We start from the raw sequence: 21,116 nt of genomic DNA, 5'->3' as shown, positions 1-21,116 counted from the left end.
TTCAGATCGGTAGTTCGTGCTGTGAGTTTATCTGTCTAGATGACACCCTTGGCAGCACGTCGGAAAAGACCTATGATATTGGCATGTGACTAGTAGCAAGCGGAGTTATAGTTACATTTTCACTTACACTGCTATTCTTTGTGGTTAGCCGATTGCGTCATCGCAAGAGCCGTGCTCAAGAATGCCGCGAGGTGTTGGAAGATCCAGCACAACGTAATATAGTGAACAATGTCAGCTATATGGGTGGGAACATTGGGTACCTTGGCGGCGGAACGATGAACATGGACTACTCCTATGTTGATCATGCAGTTTCCCCACATTATCAATTGTGGAAACCACCTGGAACATACTATAGCCGAGGAGAAGCACCTCCACCATATGAGGAAGCCATATCAATTTCCCACACTGAGTCATTGGGCTCGTGTACAGTCAGGTAAATAGAAATTGGTTGTTATATTGTTGTTTTCAATTAGCTTTCTACAACAGGCATTAGTGTTTACTTAGACTTACGACACAAGCATATATTATACTAAGGCAAATATTTAAACATATTTATGGTTCCGCACCTCAAAATATTGATGCTAAAACATTCTAGGCCGATTTCAAGATACGAACTCGTTTCGGAGTTGAAAAATCAGGTTCTCACCACTCCTCAGCCACTTGTTTTGATCCAGGATTATGGTGTTAGACCGCAGTGATGATTCAATGCACAAAATCCACTTTATCCTTTCGAAGAACCTCTAAATGTTGCCAAGAAACTTGCATTCGAATGCGTCTTTGTTCCATTTTTAGCCAATTAGAACTCAACATTTACTAGTGTTCAGAACCAATACATACAGTCCCAACCTTTTCGATTACCCATACAGTCCAAGACGGATTGCTGGGGTTTCAAAATAAGTTAACGCACTGTACAGTTTTCTTCCATCGACGAAGCATTACGCGCCCTAATGAAATGTGGTCCATGATCTTAATCTTGAATCATTCATTAAATAACCTAGAATCGTAAATTTACAGCATAAAACATACCCAAAATCGCTACGGTTACCTCAGTTAGTTTAAGAAGATTTAACTCGTGTGTTTGCCACAGTTACCAGTTTATCAATTGGAATGTTGAAACATTGTGGAAATTGAATAATAATTTTAAATACTATGTTTAAACAAATTTAAATGAATAAGAATTTTAGGCACAATATAAAAAAGGCTTATTTTTATGTACTTAATTCGTTAATCTCTCCTTTGCAGTGTCGCGACATCTACTGGACGTAGTTTTCCCCTTAACATCGTGCAGGAGTCGGATATGATAGCTACCAATAATATGATCAATATTAACATTAACGGTAACCCCAGTGCATCTATGGATAATGGTACTACAGAACTCACTAATGTCGGAACACATAGTGTAGCAACTATAACCAGCGAAAGGTTAGCGTTATCTCCTACTTCCGAGACAGATTTCAATAGTGCTCGTAATCAGTCCATGGTAACAATCGGAACTGGCAATGAAATAGACGAACCTTCGATTATGCGTATTTACAACGGCCATAAAACGCACATGGTTCGTTGTGGAGTTATTAACGACAGAGGAACTCATTATATTGGTAATGAACTTCTTGCCAGCGGTGAAAATGGTACCTATTCCAATGATTCAATTCCTGTTGGAACTACTGATTTGAGTGTTAGCACAAGATGTGAAAGCATCTTAAACACGCATGCCGATTTAGCTCAGTCTGGTTCAACATTTTCAATCAATGAGAGAAATTCCACGATTGCTTACGAAAATTCTCATAAAGAAGATATTAAAACCTCGTCAACATCGCGTATGGCTAACAACCAGTTCGCAAACGTTAAAAAATATCTAGATATATCGAGTTGTAGTCAGATTGATGTCGCCGAAGGTGTTGGAAATTTAAATTTGGAGTCATTGTCTTCGAACGTTCCTTCCCAAATTGTGATGGAATCGGTTCCTGTGTCCGTAGTGTTCAATAATGACATGATGAGCAACAAAGAAATCATTACTAAAGATACCTCTAATAATTTCGTAAACAAATGTCGTTTCTCTGGAAAAACATACCATCGTACGATACCCCGTCAATTTTCGATTGTAGACCACACTATCAGTCCAAATAAAACAAAACGTATCATCACATCAGTTTCATCGCCCTCGGCATTGCAAACATATTGTAATGTAGACACCACAAAAAGATCTGCACACATCCCGACCACATCAGTAAGAAGCACTTTAGCAACAGCTGTTTCAAGCATTGCGCCAAACCGCAAAGTGTGTCATTGTCCAGTCCAACACAGGGGTTACCAACCCATGTTAGTTGGCATATCCTCAGTAACATCTCAGCCAATGGAAGCGTTTCGTAACCGTCGAAGATCATCAGACCTCCATAGTCACACGCAGCAAGTGAGCGAAAATCGAAAACAAAATTCTTCAGACCGTTTATATAATCGCGCAAACAGTCACTCAAACAACTGCAGTGACAATGATAGATATAGGGATGATAACATTATTGGGGCAGGATGTAACCGAACGAAAAGAGTTTCGGAAGGACTTGAAAGCACGTCACAAGCACCTTATCACGGGATAGCATTTTCGAAAACTCGATCCCAGTTTTCCGAAACGTTTGCACTTGATGGCTCCGATAGTGGAAGTAAACCGAGGCAACAACATCATATGGCGCGAGACCAACAGGAAAAGAATTCCCATACCGGTGCAGAAGAATGTAAAACATCAATGATGCGAGATGACCTTGTGTCTCGTTTAAATGTTTGTGCCACAGAGAATGATATATTTTCTGTCCTCGAAAAATCTCCTACTATTCCACAACATTCCCACCACTGGGGTCAACCCGCCACTGGGGTCTACCCACCAAGTAATCCTATTCTTCCCCCTAAGGCGAAAAAATACCAGCTGAAACAGGCCCAAAGGCGTCAGGAGAGAGATGCAAAAGCTGAATCCACCTTAAAGGTTCAGCAAAGTTGCGGCTTAGTGAACCAAACAAACATTTCTATCATTGAAGATTCGGTTACGGTACTTGAATCCATCGGTAGTTCCAACAACAATTCGAGTAACACTAACAAAAAGGATGAGAGAAAATTTTCGGCTTGCGTAAATCAGGATACAAGCACCAGCAGTACGCTTAAATTGAACAATACACCTGGAGTTGCAAACGACTATTCGAACTCGCTTCCCCGGCAATATTTCACTGTTGCTAGGAACTACGACAAAAAAAGGCGCAAAGATCAAGTATATGCACACAGTAATGTTGCTTTGAAACCGATTGCTTCTGGTGACTCTTCATTTACCAATAAAGTATATGGCAGGGCGCAATATGATTGCAACACATTGCCTAAAAACGTTACCACAACATACAAAAAAAGCACCGCCAAAAAACCCAGCCTATTGACGGAAGCAGTAAACCATATACCGTCTGTTATAAACATTCCAACATCATCAGCATCTTCCTTTGAGATAAACATAAAATCTGTAAAAGCAAAAGCGATAACCGATCCTAGCGTTGAAGTAATCAAACCTCACGCGTTTACACAGTATCGATCAACACACCATACGAATTTCAAAGACACTGGGCTACCAGTAGGGACCAATACCAGTAACGAGATCACAGGTTGTGCTAATCCAAGAGAGCACGCTTTGCAAAACGATAATAGCCTCGACGAGGATTATCTCAGCGAATGCGAAAATTGCAAATCATCTGGAAATGTGCATTATTATCTGGACGGACAAGATAACATGAAGGGAAGTGCACCGATTCAAGAAACAATGACATTGCAACGAAAGATGCCGGATACCACCGACGAAGAACAGCAGAACTACTATCGCGTATCTTCGACTTTACCAAGTAGCAGTTGCAAGAGAAACACACCGTAAGCATTAATACAAACAAGTATTTTTGATTGTTAGTGTCCTTATCATTGGCATAAAAAATTCTACGGGCTCCATGTATGAACCATTTATTAATCTCTAAAATGTGTTTCTGTAACATAGTATTATCAATTGTTCGTACATAAGGACGCAACGTAGCTACGTCAGTTTTGCAAGCACATCTTAAAAATTACTGCTTTTCTACATATGCCAATATATAATATAAAGAATATGCCAAATAGACAGCATTTGGCAGTTTGGGTGATAATGTGACTACCCTATACGTAATTGTAAATTGTATCAATCTTTGTTTTAGTTTAAAGCCTGGGCAAGGAATGATTGTACAATAACTTTACTGTGGGAATACCAGAATTCCACTCGATTGTACTTTTTAAACACTAAATGCTATGAAAAAAAATTATAATACCATCATTGCTCTAGCATGATTGCAGCAGCATGAAAGATGCTCTGCTACCAGATTTTATGTACAGGGTGTGTATGCTCGCAATAGATTGGATCACATAGCTTGATTTTACTCTAACTTAGACATTTTCTTTGTTTTGCTATATAACAAGGTCAAAAAATGTTTCCAATCGAATTCAGATATAAGGATGTTTTTTTATGAGGTGGTGAACTTTAAGTCGAAATAAAAAACAGAAAACTTCATGCAATCCAATTTAAAGTGCTATCATTGGAAAAATAATGTGATGTCATGGTATATTATTTTACGTCACAAAATCACATGTAATTCCCGATGAATGTCGGACACTTTTTTGTGACTTTTTTCACTTTTATATATAAGAAGACTTTATTATTTTTAAGCCGACCGCGAACTCCGTTGCGAGCGCGATTTTTTTCAAATATATTTGAACATTCATGTTTGCAACCTGCAACAATTTTGTTTGGTTGTATTGATAACGTTTAAGAGCTTTCAGTCGCGCATAGAGAACATTCAACGAACGGTTGCGCCTCACGGTAAGGAGCGTTGCGGAGCTTCGGTGATGCTAGATTTTTATCATAATATGTTAGGTACTACAATTTTCTTCATAATATCCGATGTGGGCATGTGCCTTAGGAGGAGGGGTTTACCGTGTGGAAAGGTTGGGGAGCTAAGTGACAGAGCTTGCCCCACAATGTCGTGGAAAAAAAAACAATTCGCGGTGTTCCGAATGTCTCAGTTGGACATTATCTTCATTAAACCTTCCCTCCAACGTTCTATAATTTGTTTTTCATCATCATGAAATCATTATTCTACAGCACTTGGTCTATGTATGAACACAAAGAACAGCAACCAAATCGGTATCGTTTATTAGAGCGTATTGTTCAGTTCATTGGTACTTCTTTTTCACTATCCTACTGATCTCTTAAAAGGCGATTGTGAAACCACCGAACTTTCCATCTCGTAACACGTTACAATAAATGTGACCGGTATACAGATATGGTAAGTAATTTTTAAGTACTTCAGGTCATGTTAGAACATTATTATTAAAATATGGCTTGTTTTACTGCGAAAAGTATGCGAAAAAGATTATCCTGATCGGCTGCAATCCACGCCACTCAGTTGTTAAAATATTATATTCTAATATAAACGAACAAAATATCGTTCCAATGATATCACGTTTAACTATAATGCATGAAGTTTACTGTACTTTATAATGATTTTAAGATCTACGACTCATTAAAACCAACCTATGCATGGGCCGTTCTATAAGTATCGATCATAATTTTACAATAACGCAACGCAATTCATGCATATACTCGTATGCATACAGTGCCAAGAAGTTTTTCGTCTGTCAGTTTGTTTGCGGAGAAGTCGAAATACAAAGATGTTTCTTCGAGTGAAGTATGTTGTTCGACTTTGTCGCTAGCATATTTTCACTCTGCTTTTAGGCTCTTCGATACCAACTTCCTGGCCAAAAGCCTTGTTGGTAATACCTTGTTTGTAACACACTCTCTACTGTCCAAGAATTATTTTATTGACATTTTTTCCTCCAAGTGCAGAAAAAGCTTAAAGAAAAACATTCGAAGTCCGTAGAAAAAAAGGATCTAATCTGTCTGTAGGAAGTCTGTAGAAAATAATATCTAGCATACTACTGTGGCCAAAAACTAACGAGAAATTGCTTATAATCGTTTTTTTCTAGTCTTCAAAACATGCCGCAAAGACTTCTTCCGGTATAGCCTCCAATGCATTCTTCCTTTCGGTTTATATCTCTTCTATAGATTTAAAACGGTGTCCACGGACGGCCTCTTTAGTTTAGCGAATAACCAGAAGTAACTTGGAGCTAAGTCAGGTGAATACGGTGGTTGTGGAACGATGTCGGTTGAGTTTGCACGAAAATGTGAAAATCGACACATCACTTTTCTGAAACCCAAATGGTAACTCAAAATGGTTTAAACTTATTCTTTCGAACTGCATTGTTGAACAGCTCTGACATGATGAAAAACGAAAAATTTATTTTTAACTGTTTACAAAAGGACGAACTTAGAAATACGAACATTTATCCCTATCTAAATCACACACAAGTTCAAAATAAAAATTCTCCTTACTTATTGGTCACAGTGTTATTTCGAAAAAAACCCATGCTTAGGCGAAGTGTTTTTTTTTTCAGGAACAGTTTTGAAGAAGAGGAAGAGTATCTAAGTAAAAAAAATATTTACACTTTCCGTTAAAAGTAAAGTTCTCGAAACTTATAGAACTTCTAAAAAATTTAATAGAGTTCTAGAAACTTATATACAGAGCTGATAAAGTAGTGATAAAATCGTGAATTCCAAAACCAATATCTATTAATTTATTTTTACCTATTCCTTCTACAGTGCTGCCGACAAGGATCGGGTCGCATGGTTTTCCACTATACCTGCCAGTTCATCTTCCGACGAAGAGGAGGTGTAAAAACAAAGATAAAAGATAGTAAATATAACTAGACATAGAAAGAGTAGAGCAGAGCACGTTTAAATCACGAACAATACAAAAGTACTGTTAATTGCATTAACATAATGCAAAAGTGCTGATTGTAATAACCGTTTGTTCTACATGTTCAATAGTGTGGATAGACACGATGTCTGAATATCTAAAAATGCCACTATCTTTAAAAATTACCGAGTTTTCATTGTTGCAATGGTAATTTTCAATGTTCACATAGAGACAGCAAAATCGTATCGAAATCCGATTCAAACAACCAATAACCATGAGTGACAAGTAAAAACATTTGAAATAGCTGGACAAGCAGTTTGCTTTGCACTTTATGCTGTTTATTGTCAATGTTCCATTTAAAAAAAATTATTTAAGGTCAAAGTTCTGTTGGTGTTTAAGCGGCAAACTCCAACACCAAATATCAACTCAGTTCTTAACCTTCAAATTCTATTGATAGTATTATTTGTGTAATTCACTTATCACTGTCAAATAAATGTCATTGTGTAAAATTTTTTGCCTGCTATAAGTGATAGTTGTTGTTTTGAAGTTAGATTGTGCAGATTGTTGTTTCTCCGACTTTTGCTGTATGAGGTTTTGCTTCCAGAAAGGAATTATTGAGAGTAGTTCTTTTCCATAGTTAGGAGCAAACGGTAGCTATTGCTCATCGCATGATGAAAGTATGCTAAGTGGATGAAACTTAGTTGCATTTCAGCAATATGAAACGAACATGTTCATGTAGACCATTGACCATACCCTATCAACTACCATCATACTCAATATGCATGCATTTGCTGCATTCGGTTTTAAGAAAAAGAATGAGAACGAACGGTTTTTCACGGTGACATTTTATTTACACATTTTTTCGATTATTAATCGTACGTATCGACCACCAACACACCTACCGTTTGTTAAGGTCACGACCTATAGGTATTTTCTACAACATTAGCATCCGGCAGAACTGAATAGTCTAGAAGTTTGAGATTTGAGTATGCACCGAGGATGGGCCTCAGACGATGGTCAACCGACCATCGCTATTCCGTGTGTTTTGATCTTTGAGTTGTTCGCTTCTAGTTTCATTTGTAATCCCCCGTTTTGATTATCTTGATTATCCATCATGACAAGTAATTCGCTTGAGGCAAGCGCTACGCGTAGAAGGTACGTTCTGCTTAGCTCCGCTGCATGGACAGGGTTGTCGTAGCCTTGCTAACAGCGTATCTATATGATCTTTAATCCTCAGTCTGGCGTCAATCACTTGTTCTTCTTATAACTAAACTTCAGATTTATGGTGGGCCACCGCACAGTTTCTTGTGAACCATGCCTTAACAAGATCAACCGCCCTCTTCGTATTTCTTCTTATCCGACAGTTAAACCGCCGAGGGATCAAATTAATGCGTACCTTTTTCATCTGATTATTAAACAAAGGGCTGAATATTTGTCGATGCTTGAACTTTTATTTGGAAGGTTTATTCATTCCATTTATGCATAAAATACAATTTTGGTTTCCGAAAATTGGGAAATATGAAAAACTTTTTTCCAAAGTGGTAGGTCGCCAAGTCGTCAAAAGCATATTTCATTGAAGCCCATTTCCACCTCGATGGCCTACCAAAATGAATTTTAGGGGCAGTTTATAGGATGTCATAGAAATTCTACTTTTCATGGATCCTGCTAAATTGAGAAAACACGTCTATTCAGTATGAGGAGCACACGCTTTCTGACTGCTCTGGTGTTCGACTGACAACTGAAAGTCGCCCTGTGGGAACGTTGCGCTGCTTTCCGCAAATACGACAACAGATCCCTGTAAACCTACTCTTATTAATCATCCAGCTGGCCTGGGTTCGAGTCCCTGGACCGGTTGTCACCCAGCCGGCCAAGGTTTCGATACCAGCTGGAAAGGGGGTTGGCGCGGGGCTAACAGCTCCGCCCGTAAAAATGAACTGTTGCGAAAAGCACCAGAGATATTAACATTGTCTCTGGTGCAGGCTAAGATCGCCCTACGGTCGTAACGCCAAATAAGAAGATTAACCATCCGCACAGGATTTAAGTGTTCTTGGAATCCTTCGAGAGGTTCCGGTCATTACCACTGTGGACACAATGCGCGATGGCGACTCCAAACGCGGTGTGCATATACGAGGGGTGATCAAAAAGTTTTGCGAAATTGGAATTTCCGCGGGCTACGTAAATCCGTTTTCCTTGTGGCGTTAGGTAGCTACACATGTCAGTGAGTTATTGTGAAAATTTCACACGCAAACGCGACCGACCGAATATACTGACGAAACACGCTTACTGATATGTCAAAATCAAAACAATGGTACACCTGATTAAACCTAGTTGACATGAAGTTTTAGAGGGCTAAACTGACCAAATCTGGTCGCCTGCGTTGGCATTGTCAGAAACGAGTAGTTCCTTAAAACTCTCGACGGCGCAGAAATATTGAGTAATGAGAGAAGCACCGGAGTGTCAATGTTGTGACTGATGAGGCTAGGTACGAAGTAACATTGCGCGACAGCTCGCCTATCATCGAGCCTCTCAAGGCCAAGGAGGAGACATCGGTTACGACATGGTGGGAGTTGCCCTGGCTCGCACCAATTAATTTTTCTTATGGCAAATCTAGTAAACTTTTTCTGGATACGCTCGATTCGCTCACTCCAGGAGGCAGAGAACGTGGAAAGCCTTAGCGATTTTAAATAGCAGTCCTAGTTGCCTATTTGCCTGCGTAATGACGTACTCGTAGTGTGCTATGAAGCTAAGTTTGTCGTCAAGTAGGATTCCTAGATTCCTGTATGCATACAGTAGAGGTTGGCGGGAGCGACTGAAACTGATCGATCGCATTGCACTTGGCGATGTTCAACTCCAGATGGATTAGCGCGCACCAGCTGGTGAACGAATCGAGGTCAGCCTGAACGTGAGCGGTGAACGAATCGAATTCGTGTGGCAGGCATAAAATATAAAAATGTGGTCACCGAAATGTCAAACGTGTTTACATTCCTGTTTTTGGCTCAAAAAAACAAAAATCGAAGAGGTAAGTTGATTTCTGAATATATTTTTCTTCTTTTTTAGATTTTGTTGCTGTTCCAGCAAATAAAAACTTACATTATCCTCTGTTTGTAAACAAACCGTTTGCAAACCGTGTTTACGCTCGGTTTTACGCTTGTTTTTACGTCTCCGCGGACGCATAAACGTTTTGACATAAGCGAGTTATATTTCGGGTTCTGAAATAACGAGTCACTTGCTTCGCTGATCAATGTAGACTAATTTTATCGATTAACTTTCAACACGCATTGCCCTCAACACATCGTCGATCGCGAAGAGTGCTTACTTCGCGATTCTGCTACGGAGTACGGAGTCGGCCACGGAGTTGCTTGGCTAAGCGGGATGCTGGCGCTGGTCGTAGCTGCCCGCTGGGTATCGAGCCCGGTGTGGCCGTTGCCAGGCGAGACTGCTGATGATGGTTGAACTTGGCCGCTGGCCGCTGCGTGTCATTGCGGTTTCTACGGCAGGCTATCTTCCTTGTCGTTGGCGATCGTCGCTAACTAGCGTAAAAGATTTCAATCTATCTAATCGTAATCTATTTTACTCTTCGTGTGGCCTCAGCTTAAGGGCTCTAAAATACGTTTCCGCAGCTGTTATGACGCCATTATTTAATAAAAAACGGATTTCAAGCATTTTATTGGGTCTTTTTTTAGTATTTTCAAGTCAAGAAATTAAGCGCGCCGTGTGGGGCTCCCCCTCGCTGCCGAGGGTATACCCACCGAAACCTTCCTTGGTTCTTGGTTCGGAACTACGTCACCGGCTTTACTTCGAAAGGGGGGACTAGAGTTTAGTGTTCGTCTGACATTTAACAAAACAAGAGCACTCCGGTGCTGTCTTGCCCTCACTCCCGATCGGCAGGTTTGGTGGACGCCGCCAACGTCTGGGCCACCGACTGCTGTTGCTCTCGCCGCCACTCACCAAGCAGACTCGCTGTGATGGCTGCAACGCACGCGATACTCCCGGAAGTACCCATGCCCAGTCAGGAACTGGGTTAGGGAGGGCTTGATAACCCCATGCTTCCGGTGTCCAGGCAGGACCCGTGTAACGCAGTAGCGAGATGACGACACTCGCAAGCAACCGTGTTTTGGTGCTGATCAGCGGGGCCTATACCTTCCTCAAATGAAAATTCAATCATGGCACGACACTTAATTTTTTTCATTGTGCAAAACTACTGTGACACCTCGATACTAAATGGATTGTAAACAAAGAAAGAATAGACAGATCGAAATGAAACTTCACATACGTTCATATGAAGAATGTGCTAACATAGCAAAAATAATTTAGGCTAATAACAGAATTGATCTGATATTGAACCGCAAAACTTATTGAACATGAATACATTACTAGGCATGAAAAAATCATCCAACAACATGACAACCTAAGCTTACATGCTACCACAATTGTGAGGAACCGCGTCTTCAAGGGGGAAATTCTGAACTTTGAAGCGAATTCCCATCTTATCGTTACGAAGGTGCAAGTTCAAGGGTAAGAAACGTACGTGCTACTACCACCGTTATCAGTGACGACTTTCTTTAACTTACCATATACATACTGGTTAATATTATATAATTCCTTGGAAGTCGCTAAAAGAATAAACATTTACTTAAATTAGTAATATAAGCGAAGAAAAACACGAAAGAGACGGAAATTACTTACTTACTTACTTATCCGGCTACAACCGTCGAGCGGTCTTTGCCTGCTTTAAGGAATCTTTCCACCGCTCGCGGTCGAGAAAATTACACGGACGCGGACGGAAATTACAAAGGAAATTAATTTATTACAAATATTGTTGTTGATATCAAAAGCATGGTATTGGTAAGAATAATTTAAAAATGAGGCCTTTCTTCATTTGCAGTATACGTATTATAATAAACATTACTCTGAGAACCCCCTTCACATCATAGTCTACAATTGATCGCTTCGTAGAGGTTTTCATAATACTCTTATAAAAATATTTTATATTTTCTATTAACTAAGTTTGCACGTTGTTTCTACAATGTTTGATAAATATGGCGTGGTTAATAAACCCATCAATTAAATATTTATAATTTATCAATTTTCACTGATTCTTAACAAAACTTTTTTTTTCTTCGTCATTTTCCGTGCTAGAGAGTTTTTCATTGATGGGGAAAGTTGCTAAATAGGGGAAATGGGGAGTCTTTAAAGCAAACGGTATCAGTTGTCTTCATGTTCTTTTACAAACGTCGCTTAACAATGGTCGCCGATGGAGATTTTTGATACGATATATTCATGGGGACTATAAAATCGCTCAGTTTCATCATATCTCGCTAACATTTGTTAGTTTTGTGAATATTTTCCTTTCATTTACATTACAGTGATTCTAACTGTCGTCTTCCAAAGCTGTGTCTGTAAAAATACAAAATTGACCACAAAAAGATAACATTTTTGTTTTCTGCCGTATTTCAAAAAGCAACGTGTCAAAAAAGGCCGGCAGTATTATGTAATGCTGATATCTTCTGAATAGGGATGATGGCGTTAATTGTTTTGAATATAAAAGCTAAATTACGAAAAATTATCGAAAAACATGTTCATCAACCCCAACGAGCGGCTAACGAGTAAAGTGACTTTAGTAGCTCTAGAGCACGGGTATCAGAATGGTGCGATGAGCTAAATTGATTGACTCTCGGATTATTTGAGGGGTATCCAAGAGAATCACTTAGATCTTTTGGGTGACGGTGGAAAGTAGATATATGTGGATCACGTTCGACATCCGATCGATTTGATTCAAAAGATTCCAAGGATGAAATAGATACGTCACCGATGCGCGTTGTGGTGAATACATTTTCGTGTTCCAATCCTGTCGTTCCATACGCTATTGTGGATTCGGTTGTAGGTTCGGTCGTGGTATGGTCTGCTGTTGCTTGAAAGTCAGGTGGTAGTTGAGTTGTAGTTTGTGTTCTTTCTTTGACATCATTTTTGTTTAGCAAACTTTCCCGCGCACTGTCCATTGGTAAGTAGCTAGTTTGTGCATCGTAAGAAGCATAGTGCATGATTGTTGTAGCCGCCGTTGTGTAAATTGATGTTTGTTGTTGTGATTTCAACAATTCTTCTTCATCAGCATACACTTCACTACTTTCGTGGGTTGTGTTATTTTCTAATGGGACTGCATTATATGCAGCATAATTTTCCGTTGTGCCCGTTATATTCATTCCATTTGCATTGCCATTCGATATTACATCCGCGAATAATTGTTTACCTTGTCGATATTCCGTATCACGGGATAGTATGAATTCATTGCCATTCGACAGAGAATCCGAATTTGTGTTCACACTTTCTACGTTAATAAGTGCATCAAGGAGAGCCTTACGGGATTCATCATTTGAAAGCGATGGATCGTCGCCGCATGTACGTATCAACAATAATATAAGTCTTCTCATTGACGTATCTGTATCCGCCATTTTCATTACGCTCATCAACTTATTCGCTTGTGCGTCATTCAGATCACCAAACATTTCGTTCGCTTTCTTTTGCATCCCGGCGGGATCTGGTTGTGCAAAGCCAGTGTAAGTTGTTCCAGACCAGGAGGGTGAAGTTACAGCTTGTTGGTGGGTTTGTGTTCCTGTTACCGATACTAACGAAGCTTTGCTCTTATAAGAATCGTTCAATATATTTTGATTAGTTTGGCGCGAAGCAGGAAGATTGGCAATAGTAGGATTTGGATTGTGAAGTTCCATCAATTCATCGTTGATAGTAAGTGGATCGAAGATTACTGTGTACGACGTTGTAGAGCGAGAGTGATTTTGTGGAACAGTTGTTTCATTAACCGTTTGAACGCTATTAACTCCAACCGTAGAAGGTGGTGTGCTGATAGTTGTTGTGTCGGAAGCTTTGGCATATGCATGTTTTAAGTTTTCCAAATTTATAATTGTATATTTACTGCTATCATGCCGATCATATACTTTTTTACGTTGTGATGATCCAAGGATTGAACCACTTTGAGCTCTCTGCAGTTCTTCATCGTCTTCCAGGATGGTTGTTGATTTTGGTGTTTGTAAAACTTGAGCTTGCGCTAAAATTTTCAAGGGAGGCCTTAGAAGAGATTTGAATGTGGTCACGGTCTCAGTTGTTTCACTTGTGGACGGTTGTACTTGCGTAGTAGTGGAAAAATCAGGGTAATTCTTGGAAGTGTACATATCAGAATATACTTTAAATGGCCCTTCATTCAATGGCGCTGTAGTATGCAACGAGTCGGGCTTATATGGGGTTTTCCGCAGCTTATCGTAAGTACTACCATGTTCAAAATAGTTAGTAGAAGATTGCGTACCTAACTCACCGTTCACTTCATCTGCTAATTCATTCCGTCGGCTTGTGATAAACTGGATCGATAAACTTTTACCTTCCTTTATTGCGTCGGTGTTGTAAGTCCTTTGTTGTGAACCGACTGGAAATTGTGTTGTTGTTAAATCAGTAGGAAGAGTAGAGTAGGAAGAAGCTGTTGTAGCTAATGGAGTTATTGTGTCTGATAAGTCAGACGATTCCAAATATTCTTCTACTTTCAATGGCGTATAAAAGGCTGTACCAATGTTTGGGGAACTAGTTGTAGTATCTATTACTTCACCAAATGTGTCGCCTTTGTCGACTATTGTAAAAACTGTCGGAGCTTTCGGCCGAATTTCTGTCAAGATTTGTCGAAAAGCGATCGGGTCTTGCAAGTATGCAGAAAGTGCATGTGTAAAAATCTGCGCCAACTCACGTATCTGTGAGGAGTTTGTCATGCTCAACACGGGATACCTACTGGCTTGTCCTTCCAAATCTTGATCCACTGTTGAATCTATGTAGGTCAGATCATTTACTGTGTGATTGTGGTCGTCATTAAATCGATTTACCTTCTCGATTTGTTTAGAATAGAAAAGACGATCATACGCGTTCAGTGTATTCCGGGTGAGCAATGGTCGGTTGCTGACATTGGTATCCGATTTCCGATGAGCTGGTCGCTTGCGACGCTCCACGTTCAATAAGGAAAACTCTAGTGAGTCTAGCTTAAGCTTGTTATTAGTTGCTGGTGTATGCAATAAATAATTTTCAGATCGAACTTCTGATGTCACAGAAGTTTGTCTAGAATTATTAGTCTTGGGAATTTGATCGTTGAACGTCTTAGCGAAGACTTTGGCATCCCCATTTTTGATAATATCTTCTATTTTTAAACTTTCAATTGTCTTCATAATTTCCATTGCGTGATCCATAACTGATTCTTCTAGCGTATCTTTGGATCCTTGTTGATGACTTTGGCCCACTGTTTCAGCAGTTTTTGTTTTTGAAGTTACTTTTCTGCTACCCTCGCCATTGTTAGTAGTCACGGCAGTTCTGGTGAGGAACGTGGGTACAGTTGGAGAGTAAAATTGCGTGTATTTGCCATTCAAATTCAGCTTACGCGCCGTTGTATACGGTATATAGTCCAGAGCGTTATTATTGTTGTTGGTTTTAGCTTCTTTAGATTTTGTTGCTTCCATTGTGTTGTTTAAATCTGAATCGGGTCTTTCGTCGAATCTTCCACTGACCTTCACAAGCTTATGATCATTGTCGTAATACGTGTCGAACATCTTTTGAGCGATCGATGCAAATGATGCACTTTGTGTCCTATCTGTTAAGTCGCTGCTACCGGATGTAAATAGCTTCTTTGTTCTACCTTTTCGGCTACGAAAGCGATTGACAGTTCCATTAAAGTTTCCCACTGTAGGTTCCTCCGAATGTACTGCATCCATCCGCCGATTAAATTTCATCTCATTTTCGATTGGAATCTCGGCTGATAGTTGATGCGAATTGATAGGCTGGGCAATGGGATGCTTGCTTTGCAGACGGGCTCGTTGTGCTTGTACCAGCATTTCGGTGCTCTCTGCATAATGATTTGGTGTTGAGGCGCAGTCCACTTTGAACCACCAGTCACAAATCAGATCCAATTGACGAAATATTGTTCCATTCGGGCAAAGGAATGAGATTTTCTTTCCGTCATCGCATATGTGAAATACCTTTAGTAATCAAATGAATTAAAATAATTTTTATAAAGTTATATGGCATGCACTTTGAAGGAATCGTCAAAGTTAACCCAATCGTGGCACACAATATACACACCTGGCAACGTGTTTCGAGATCGGCGAAGTATCCATTGCCATGGTTTTCGCATTGAAATACTGTACCAGGGATGTGTGTTAACACTGGAAAGTCAATGCCAGGCCGTCCAACTAAACCTTTGTAGTTATTTGATTCTATGCTTGCGGTGTCAAATATATTAATGGGTGAAGTTGTTTCGCTGTTTTGGATGGCACGTGGCGGTAAAAGCGTTAGGCTCGGATGGATTCGTCCAGGAGCTTTCTGATCCGAACATTTAGCAAAGTATGGTAGGGAAGATACCAAAACTAGTGAAAAAAAAGGAAGAAAAAATATTCTGTTATAAAACAATATAACAATGTTAATCTCTGTTGCTGTTTGTAACATTGTGTTTCACGGGCGGGGTTGTTGGCCCCGCGCCAACTCCCCTGCCATGTCGGTACCGGGAATCGAACCCATGACCAATTGCGTGACAACTGACCCGGAATTCGAACCCATGGCTTACTGCATGACAGCGAGTTAGTTAATTCAACAACAATTTATATCTAACACTTACCGAAATGCAATATCAATCCAACGGCTGGCATTTTCATAGTAAAATCCTTAATGTCCAATAGATAGTCAGTTACGAGGTAGTGTTGTCTGATTAAGCAAGGCACCGCGATCTTTAGCTAATCTACTGTTAAATATGTTTCGAGAAAGGACACTAAAAAGGACAATGGATGTTCACGCAAGCTATTTTACGAATTCAACAGCTTAGTTGAATTGAAATAACTGCAAGAAAAAATAATGAATTTGTATAAGTATTAGATCAAAATTTGTCAAATTTATTTTACTACTACAGGGTTTGACAGGGCAATCGTCTCAAACTAAAGTAAGCATAACATGTTTGTATGAAAAATTAGCTTATTAAATCAAATGGCGGAAAAGTGTAAGAAACATACAAAAATTAGGGAAAAAATAACTTTGGTGCGGCTTCCTAGCATTTCTTGGCTCCTAGGCATTATTGTGGTAATAAATCGCATTGACTTTTACGCCAGACTCGATTAAAGTATCCATCTTCATGTACTGTTAGTTGCTGTTATCATTATTATCATTATCTGTACTGTTATCAATATTCGCAAAAAGTCCTCCTCCGGGCAAATGCAAAAACTCCTTTGCTCTTTTAAGCCGAAATATTGTTTGCTGCAGTGTAAAATCATATGCTTTCGATAACTCGAAAGGCTTGATCTCAAGCTTATTTGCAGTATGTGTCGAATGGATATTTTCTGTTTTTTGCCAAATGATTTTCGCTATGTCAAAAATTTCATTCGAGCAGTCTCATTTTCCAAACCCTTACATTTGATATTGCAGTGATCACTTCAAGGCTGTTTATAGCTTTGCTTCCATAATCAATATATCGTTTGATGGTAGGAGGAGGGCAATATATGCAGTAGATTAGGTTGTCTTCAAAGTTTTACTTAGTAGAATGGAAAAGAACAACTGGTTTCTCGCCGTAGGGGGTTTCTCGAGGTATGACGACAGACGACAGCAAACTATGGTGTTGTTTACCATTCACCTAGTTTCAGTGATTCAAGTTTCTTGGAAATCCGCCTGGGCTGGGCGGATTCATAGACTTCAGTAAACGAAATGTGATAATGGGGGACTTCAACATAGATTTGTTCAACGCGGTCAGATCAGAGAACCTAAAAAATTTTATGGCATCCTTGCACATGTGTCAAAAAGTGAGCCAACCATCTCGCGCTTGAAGCTATTGCGGTAGGGACGGCCCCGACTATCAGGTCACGATACGATAAGTTTCAGAATTAGTCGGGAATGCCCTGGTATACTAGGGTGGTTATTAAGTTTTGACGTTCGATACAAGAGGGCGCTGCTACGAGTCTAATTTTTTTTGTTATGTTGGTACTCTCTTCATATGAACGTGAAGTGAAGTTTGTGAAGTTTCATTTTAATCGGTCACTTAATTTTGTTGGTTAGTATCGACGTGTCACAGTATTTTTTACAATGGAAATGGAATTTATAGTTTTGAAAGGTTTAAAAGGCGACTTGGGTCTATCACTATGATCCTGAATCAAAACAAGTGGCTAAAGAGTGGTGTGAATCGAGTGGTGTGGTCCGAAACGAGTTCGTGTCCAGAAATCGTCCAACAAGGTGGTAGCATAAGTTTGTTTGGGATGGGAATAGAATTTTGTTTGCGCGGATTACTTTCAAATTGATAAAATAATAACTTTTGATTGTTGTTGTAACTTTTTAGATCAGCTGGAAGAGAAAATTCATTGAAAAAGACCCGGTCTGCAGAAGAGAAACATCCTCTTTCATCAGGGCAATGCACCGTGTCACTAGAGCATTTTGAAAAAGGCAAAAATCCATTAATTTAAGTTTGAATTGTTGGAGTATCCACCGTATTCAACAGATTAGTTAGCCCCTAGCGACTTCCATTTGTTTTCAGACCTAAAAAAAATCGACCGCGGAAAACGCCTTTAATTAAATGATGACGTCATAACAGCTGTAAAAGCGTATTTTGAAGATCTTTCAGAATCTCACTTCAGGAACGGAATTCTTAAATTAGAATCTCATTGGAACAAGTGTATTGATGTTCAGGGAGACTATACTGAATAATACAGTGTGTTTCAAACCATAAAAATGTGTCCTTCTTATCGAACGTCAAAACTTAATGAACAACCTACTATTATAGATAAGCGAAGAACGCGGCAAGCAGAACAGGAGGAAAACAGAGTGCGTTACGAAACCATAAGACACTTGCAAATAAACAGAGGTCGCCTGCAGCAGTAATGTCACCTTGGTGCAATAGTCGACCAGCCAGAGGCTCCACAGGATTATACGTTCTGTCAACTTTCTACAGTCGCACCCACTATTTTACCGTATCTTCCAAACTTTCTTTTAGATTCATCTTCTGGTTTTGGAACTTTTTTAAGCAGGCAAAATTATGAATAAAACCATTTAGTTGGATTGAAGTTTTAGGATTTCTAGCTTTTTTTTTCAAACAAATACGATATAAACACTGTCAACTTTCTATAGCCGCACCTAATAAACAGATCAATATGTGTGGATTTTTTTCAAGTCTCTGTATTTATTGTGAGGTTGAATAGTCCGTTGGCTTTCCTGATCGCTGAATGACTTGTAAAATTCTGTTTGTCATACTGTCAACCAGGTTTTATAAAATTTTGGGTCCATATGTTCCCAAGCATCCAAAATGGATGCCTTAAGCTTATTAATAGAACTGTATTGCTTCCTATCCGCATAAATTTGTCCAACCAATATTCCCTAGACATTTTCAACTAGATTTAGATCCGGATTTCGCGCTGACCACCCGAGCAAATCGATTTTATGGGTAGCAAACTAGTTATCGAACTAGTGTGAATGCTAGCATTATCTTGTTGAAAAACCAATTTGTTTCAGCGGTTGGCAGCTGTAAACGGGATCAGGCAGTCTTCTAGAGTCTGGATGTAATCGTTAGAGTTCATTTTACAAGATGTAAAAGCCAGATTGAGCTTGCCCGTAGAGCAAAACCCTGTTGAAACTCTTTCAAGGAAGACACACAATACACGCCTATCTAGTGTAACGAGCACACGCGGTCTGGCGTGATATATTTGACGTTTACTACTCAACTGACATTTCTCAGACCGCCCTGTGCGAACGTTGAGTTGCGTTACCACTAATACTCCAACAAACCCAAGCTACACCATCAGAGATCCTCCTCTAAAGTTACGGGTGGAGAAGTACTCCGGATCTTTGCGCAAATCTCGCCAATAGTCTGTTAAACCGTCAGGCCCATCCTAATTAAACTTTTTTCATCAGACAACCTACAATGAAAAACCAGAAAACGGAATTGGTTCTTTTGATACAAAATGTGCTCTTCAAAAAGCAGAAGAAAACCCAAACATACAATGTCCCACTGACGTGCCATGTTCAGTTTCGCAAATTCTACACGTTTTTGTTGGTGTAGTAGGCTTATATTTTGTGCCTTGGTCATTTTTACTCGAGACATATTCGGGCTGTTGTCACTCACTGGCAGATCCAGTGTAGATCTAATTTTTGATAGCGATATTGTCAAATTTGACGCCAATTTAATAATGGTCCGCTTGGTTCTCATCGACCTCTTGGATTTTTCGGAGTACGCTGCGCAGTTGCATACCGTTTAGGATCCTTTAAATAACTACGGATCACTTCATCGGATCTCTTTATTCTTCGAGCCATTTCTCGAATAGCAACACTGCACACACACTATCGAAAGCAAGCAATATTACTTGATTTTTTACCAAACCAATCACTCTGAAATTGTCATTATTCAAAAAATACGTTGCAAAGTGGCGAAGTGCGTAAAACTTGGGTTCGTAAAGGAGCGGCTATAGAAAGTTGATAGAGTGTATAAATCTGCAACCAAGCCTGGAAAAGATCCGAGAGACCAGGCGTCGACTAAACCTTAGCAAAGCACCAGACACTGACGGTATTGTAGACGAGCTCGTAGAAAAAGGAGGAGAAAGCGTTGAACACGAGTTTAAATAAACCCATAGCTGGTGAATGGGATAGCGCATCGATACCTTGTGACTAGAATTTTGGCATCATCTACCCTATGAACATAAAAAGTGAAATAGACTGGTGTGTAGCAATTACAGAGGTATAATGGTGCCGAATACCATTTGCAGTTGAGCATGCCATCATTGACTAGCTAACTAGACTAGTGAAGCAATATCACCGCTCGATCCTTTCGCCCCGACAGTGGCTCTCTCCATAGTTAACCACCAACGGCCCAACAACCAATAAACGACTGGCGTTTCCAATAATCGAAAACCAAAATCACAGGGTCCGCTGAGGCACAAAGGTTTTGACACAAGCTGATCGGTTTCACGTCATAAATTTTTTTTATGTTTTATATTTTACGGATCGTGTGGCCCCCCAGTTGCAAAAGACGGCATTACGGACTAAATGTCACAAATTTGTTTGAATGAAATATATGTTTAATAGCTGCTGTCAATACGCATCTAATGCAGTATAGGTTTTTTTAGGTGTGAACAACACTCTTTGTTAAGCATCTGAAAATGTCGAATTTTGTTCCTCGTAAAGTGTTTTTGTGGGAAGTACTTCTTCGTTACTTCAATAAGAAGAAAACTGCTACCCAAAGTCATCGTAATCGTATTTTAATGGATGTTTGTGGTGAACATGCTCTTGTTGAGAGAACATGTCACATGTGGTTTGCAT

The 21,116-nt window shown here is 39.6% G+C and overlaps 2 protein-coding genes across 2 annotated transcripts; one reads left to right on the top strand and one right to left on the bottom strand.

The window, feature by feature from the left end:
• The first annotated feature begins 39 nt into the window (after positions 1-39).
• On the top strand, positions 40-7,287 carry LOC128270539 (uncharacterized). Its single transcript, XM_053007948.1, has 4 exons — positions 40-92; positions 149-433; positions 1,243-3,891; positions 6,704-7,287. The coding sequence occupies exons 1-4, from the start codon at positions 40-42 to the stop codon at positions 6,777-6,779; spliced, it is 3,063 nt and encodes a 1,020-aa protein (XP_052863908.1). The 3' UTR covers positions 6,780-7,287.
• A 4,884-nt stretch (positions 7,288-12,171) lies between these two features.
• On the bottom strand, positions 12,172-16,483 carry LOC128270538 (uncharacterized). The gene is made up of 4 exons (XM_053007947.1): positions 16,453-16,483; positions 15,921-16,204; positions 13,048-15,817; positions 12,172-12,197 (listed from the first exon to the last, which is right to left on the bottom strand). The coding sequence occupies exons 1-4, from the start codon at positions 16,481-16,483 to the stop codon at positions 12,172-12,174; spliced, it is 3,111 nt and encodes a 1,036-aa protein (XP_052863907.1).
• Between the last annotated feature and the right edge of the window lie 4,633 nt (positions 16,484-21,116).

The sequence above is a fragment of the Anopheles cruzii genome, chromosome 3 (genome assembly GCF_943734635.1).
Source record: "Anopheles cruzii chromosome 3, idAnoCruzAS_RS32_06, whole genome shotgun sequence".
NCBI classification, from domain to species: Eukaryota; Metazoa; Arthropoda; class Insecta; order Diptera; family Culicidae; genus Anopheles; species Anopheles cruzii.
This window is presented reverse-complemented; position numbering and strand designations above follow the sequence as displayed.

What these genes read in the sequence shown, in the direction of transcription:
- LOC128270539 (XM_053007948.1), top strand. Translation starts at nt 40, where the DNA reads ATGACACCCTTGGCAGCACGTCGGAAAAGACCTATGATATTGGCATGT. An exon ending in TTGGGCTCGTGTACAGTCAG is followed by an intron (nt 434 to 1,242) that starts GTAAATAGAAAT and finishes TCTCCTTTGCAG; the next exon opens with TGTCGCGACATCTACTGGAC. An exon ending in AGTTGCAAGAGAAACACACC is followed by an intron (nt 3,892 to 6,703) that starts GTAAGCATTAAT and finishes TTCCTTCTACAG; the next exon opens with TGCTGCCGACAAGGATCGGG.
- LOC128270538 (XM_053007947.1), bottom strand. Translation starts at nt 16,483, where the DNA reads ATGCCAGCCGTTGGATTGATATTGCATTTCG. An exon ending in TGGATTGATATTGCATTTCG is followed by an intron (nt 16,205 to 16,452) that starts GTAAGTGTTAGA and finishes TTTTTTCACTAG; the next exon opens with TTTTGGTATCTTCCCTACCA. An exon ending in ATCTCGAAACACGTTGCCAG is followed by an intron (nt 15,818 to 15,920) that starts GTGTGTATATTG and finishes TGATTACTAAAG; the next exon opens with GTATTTCACATATGCGATGA.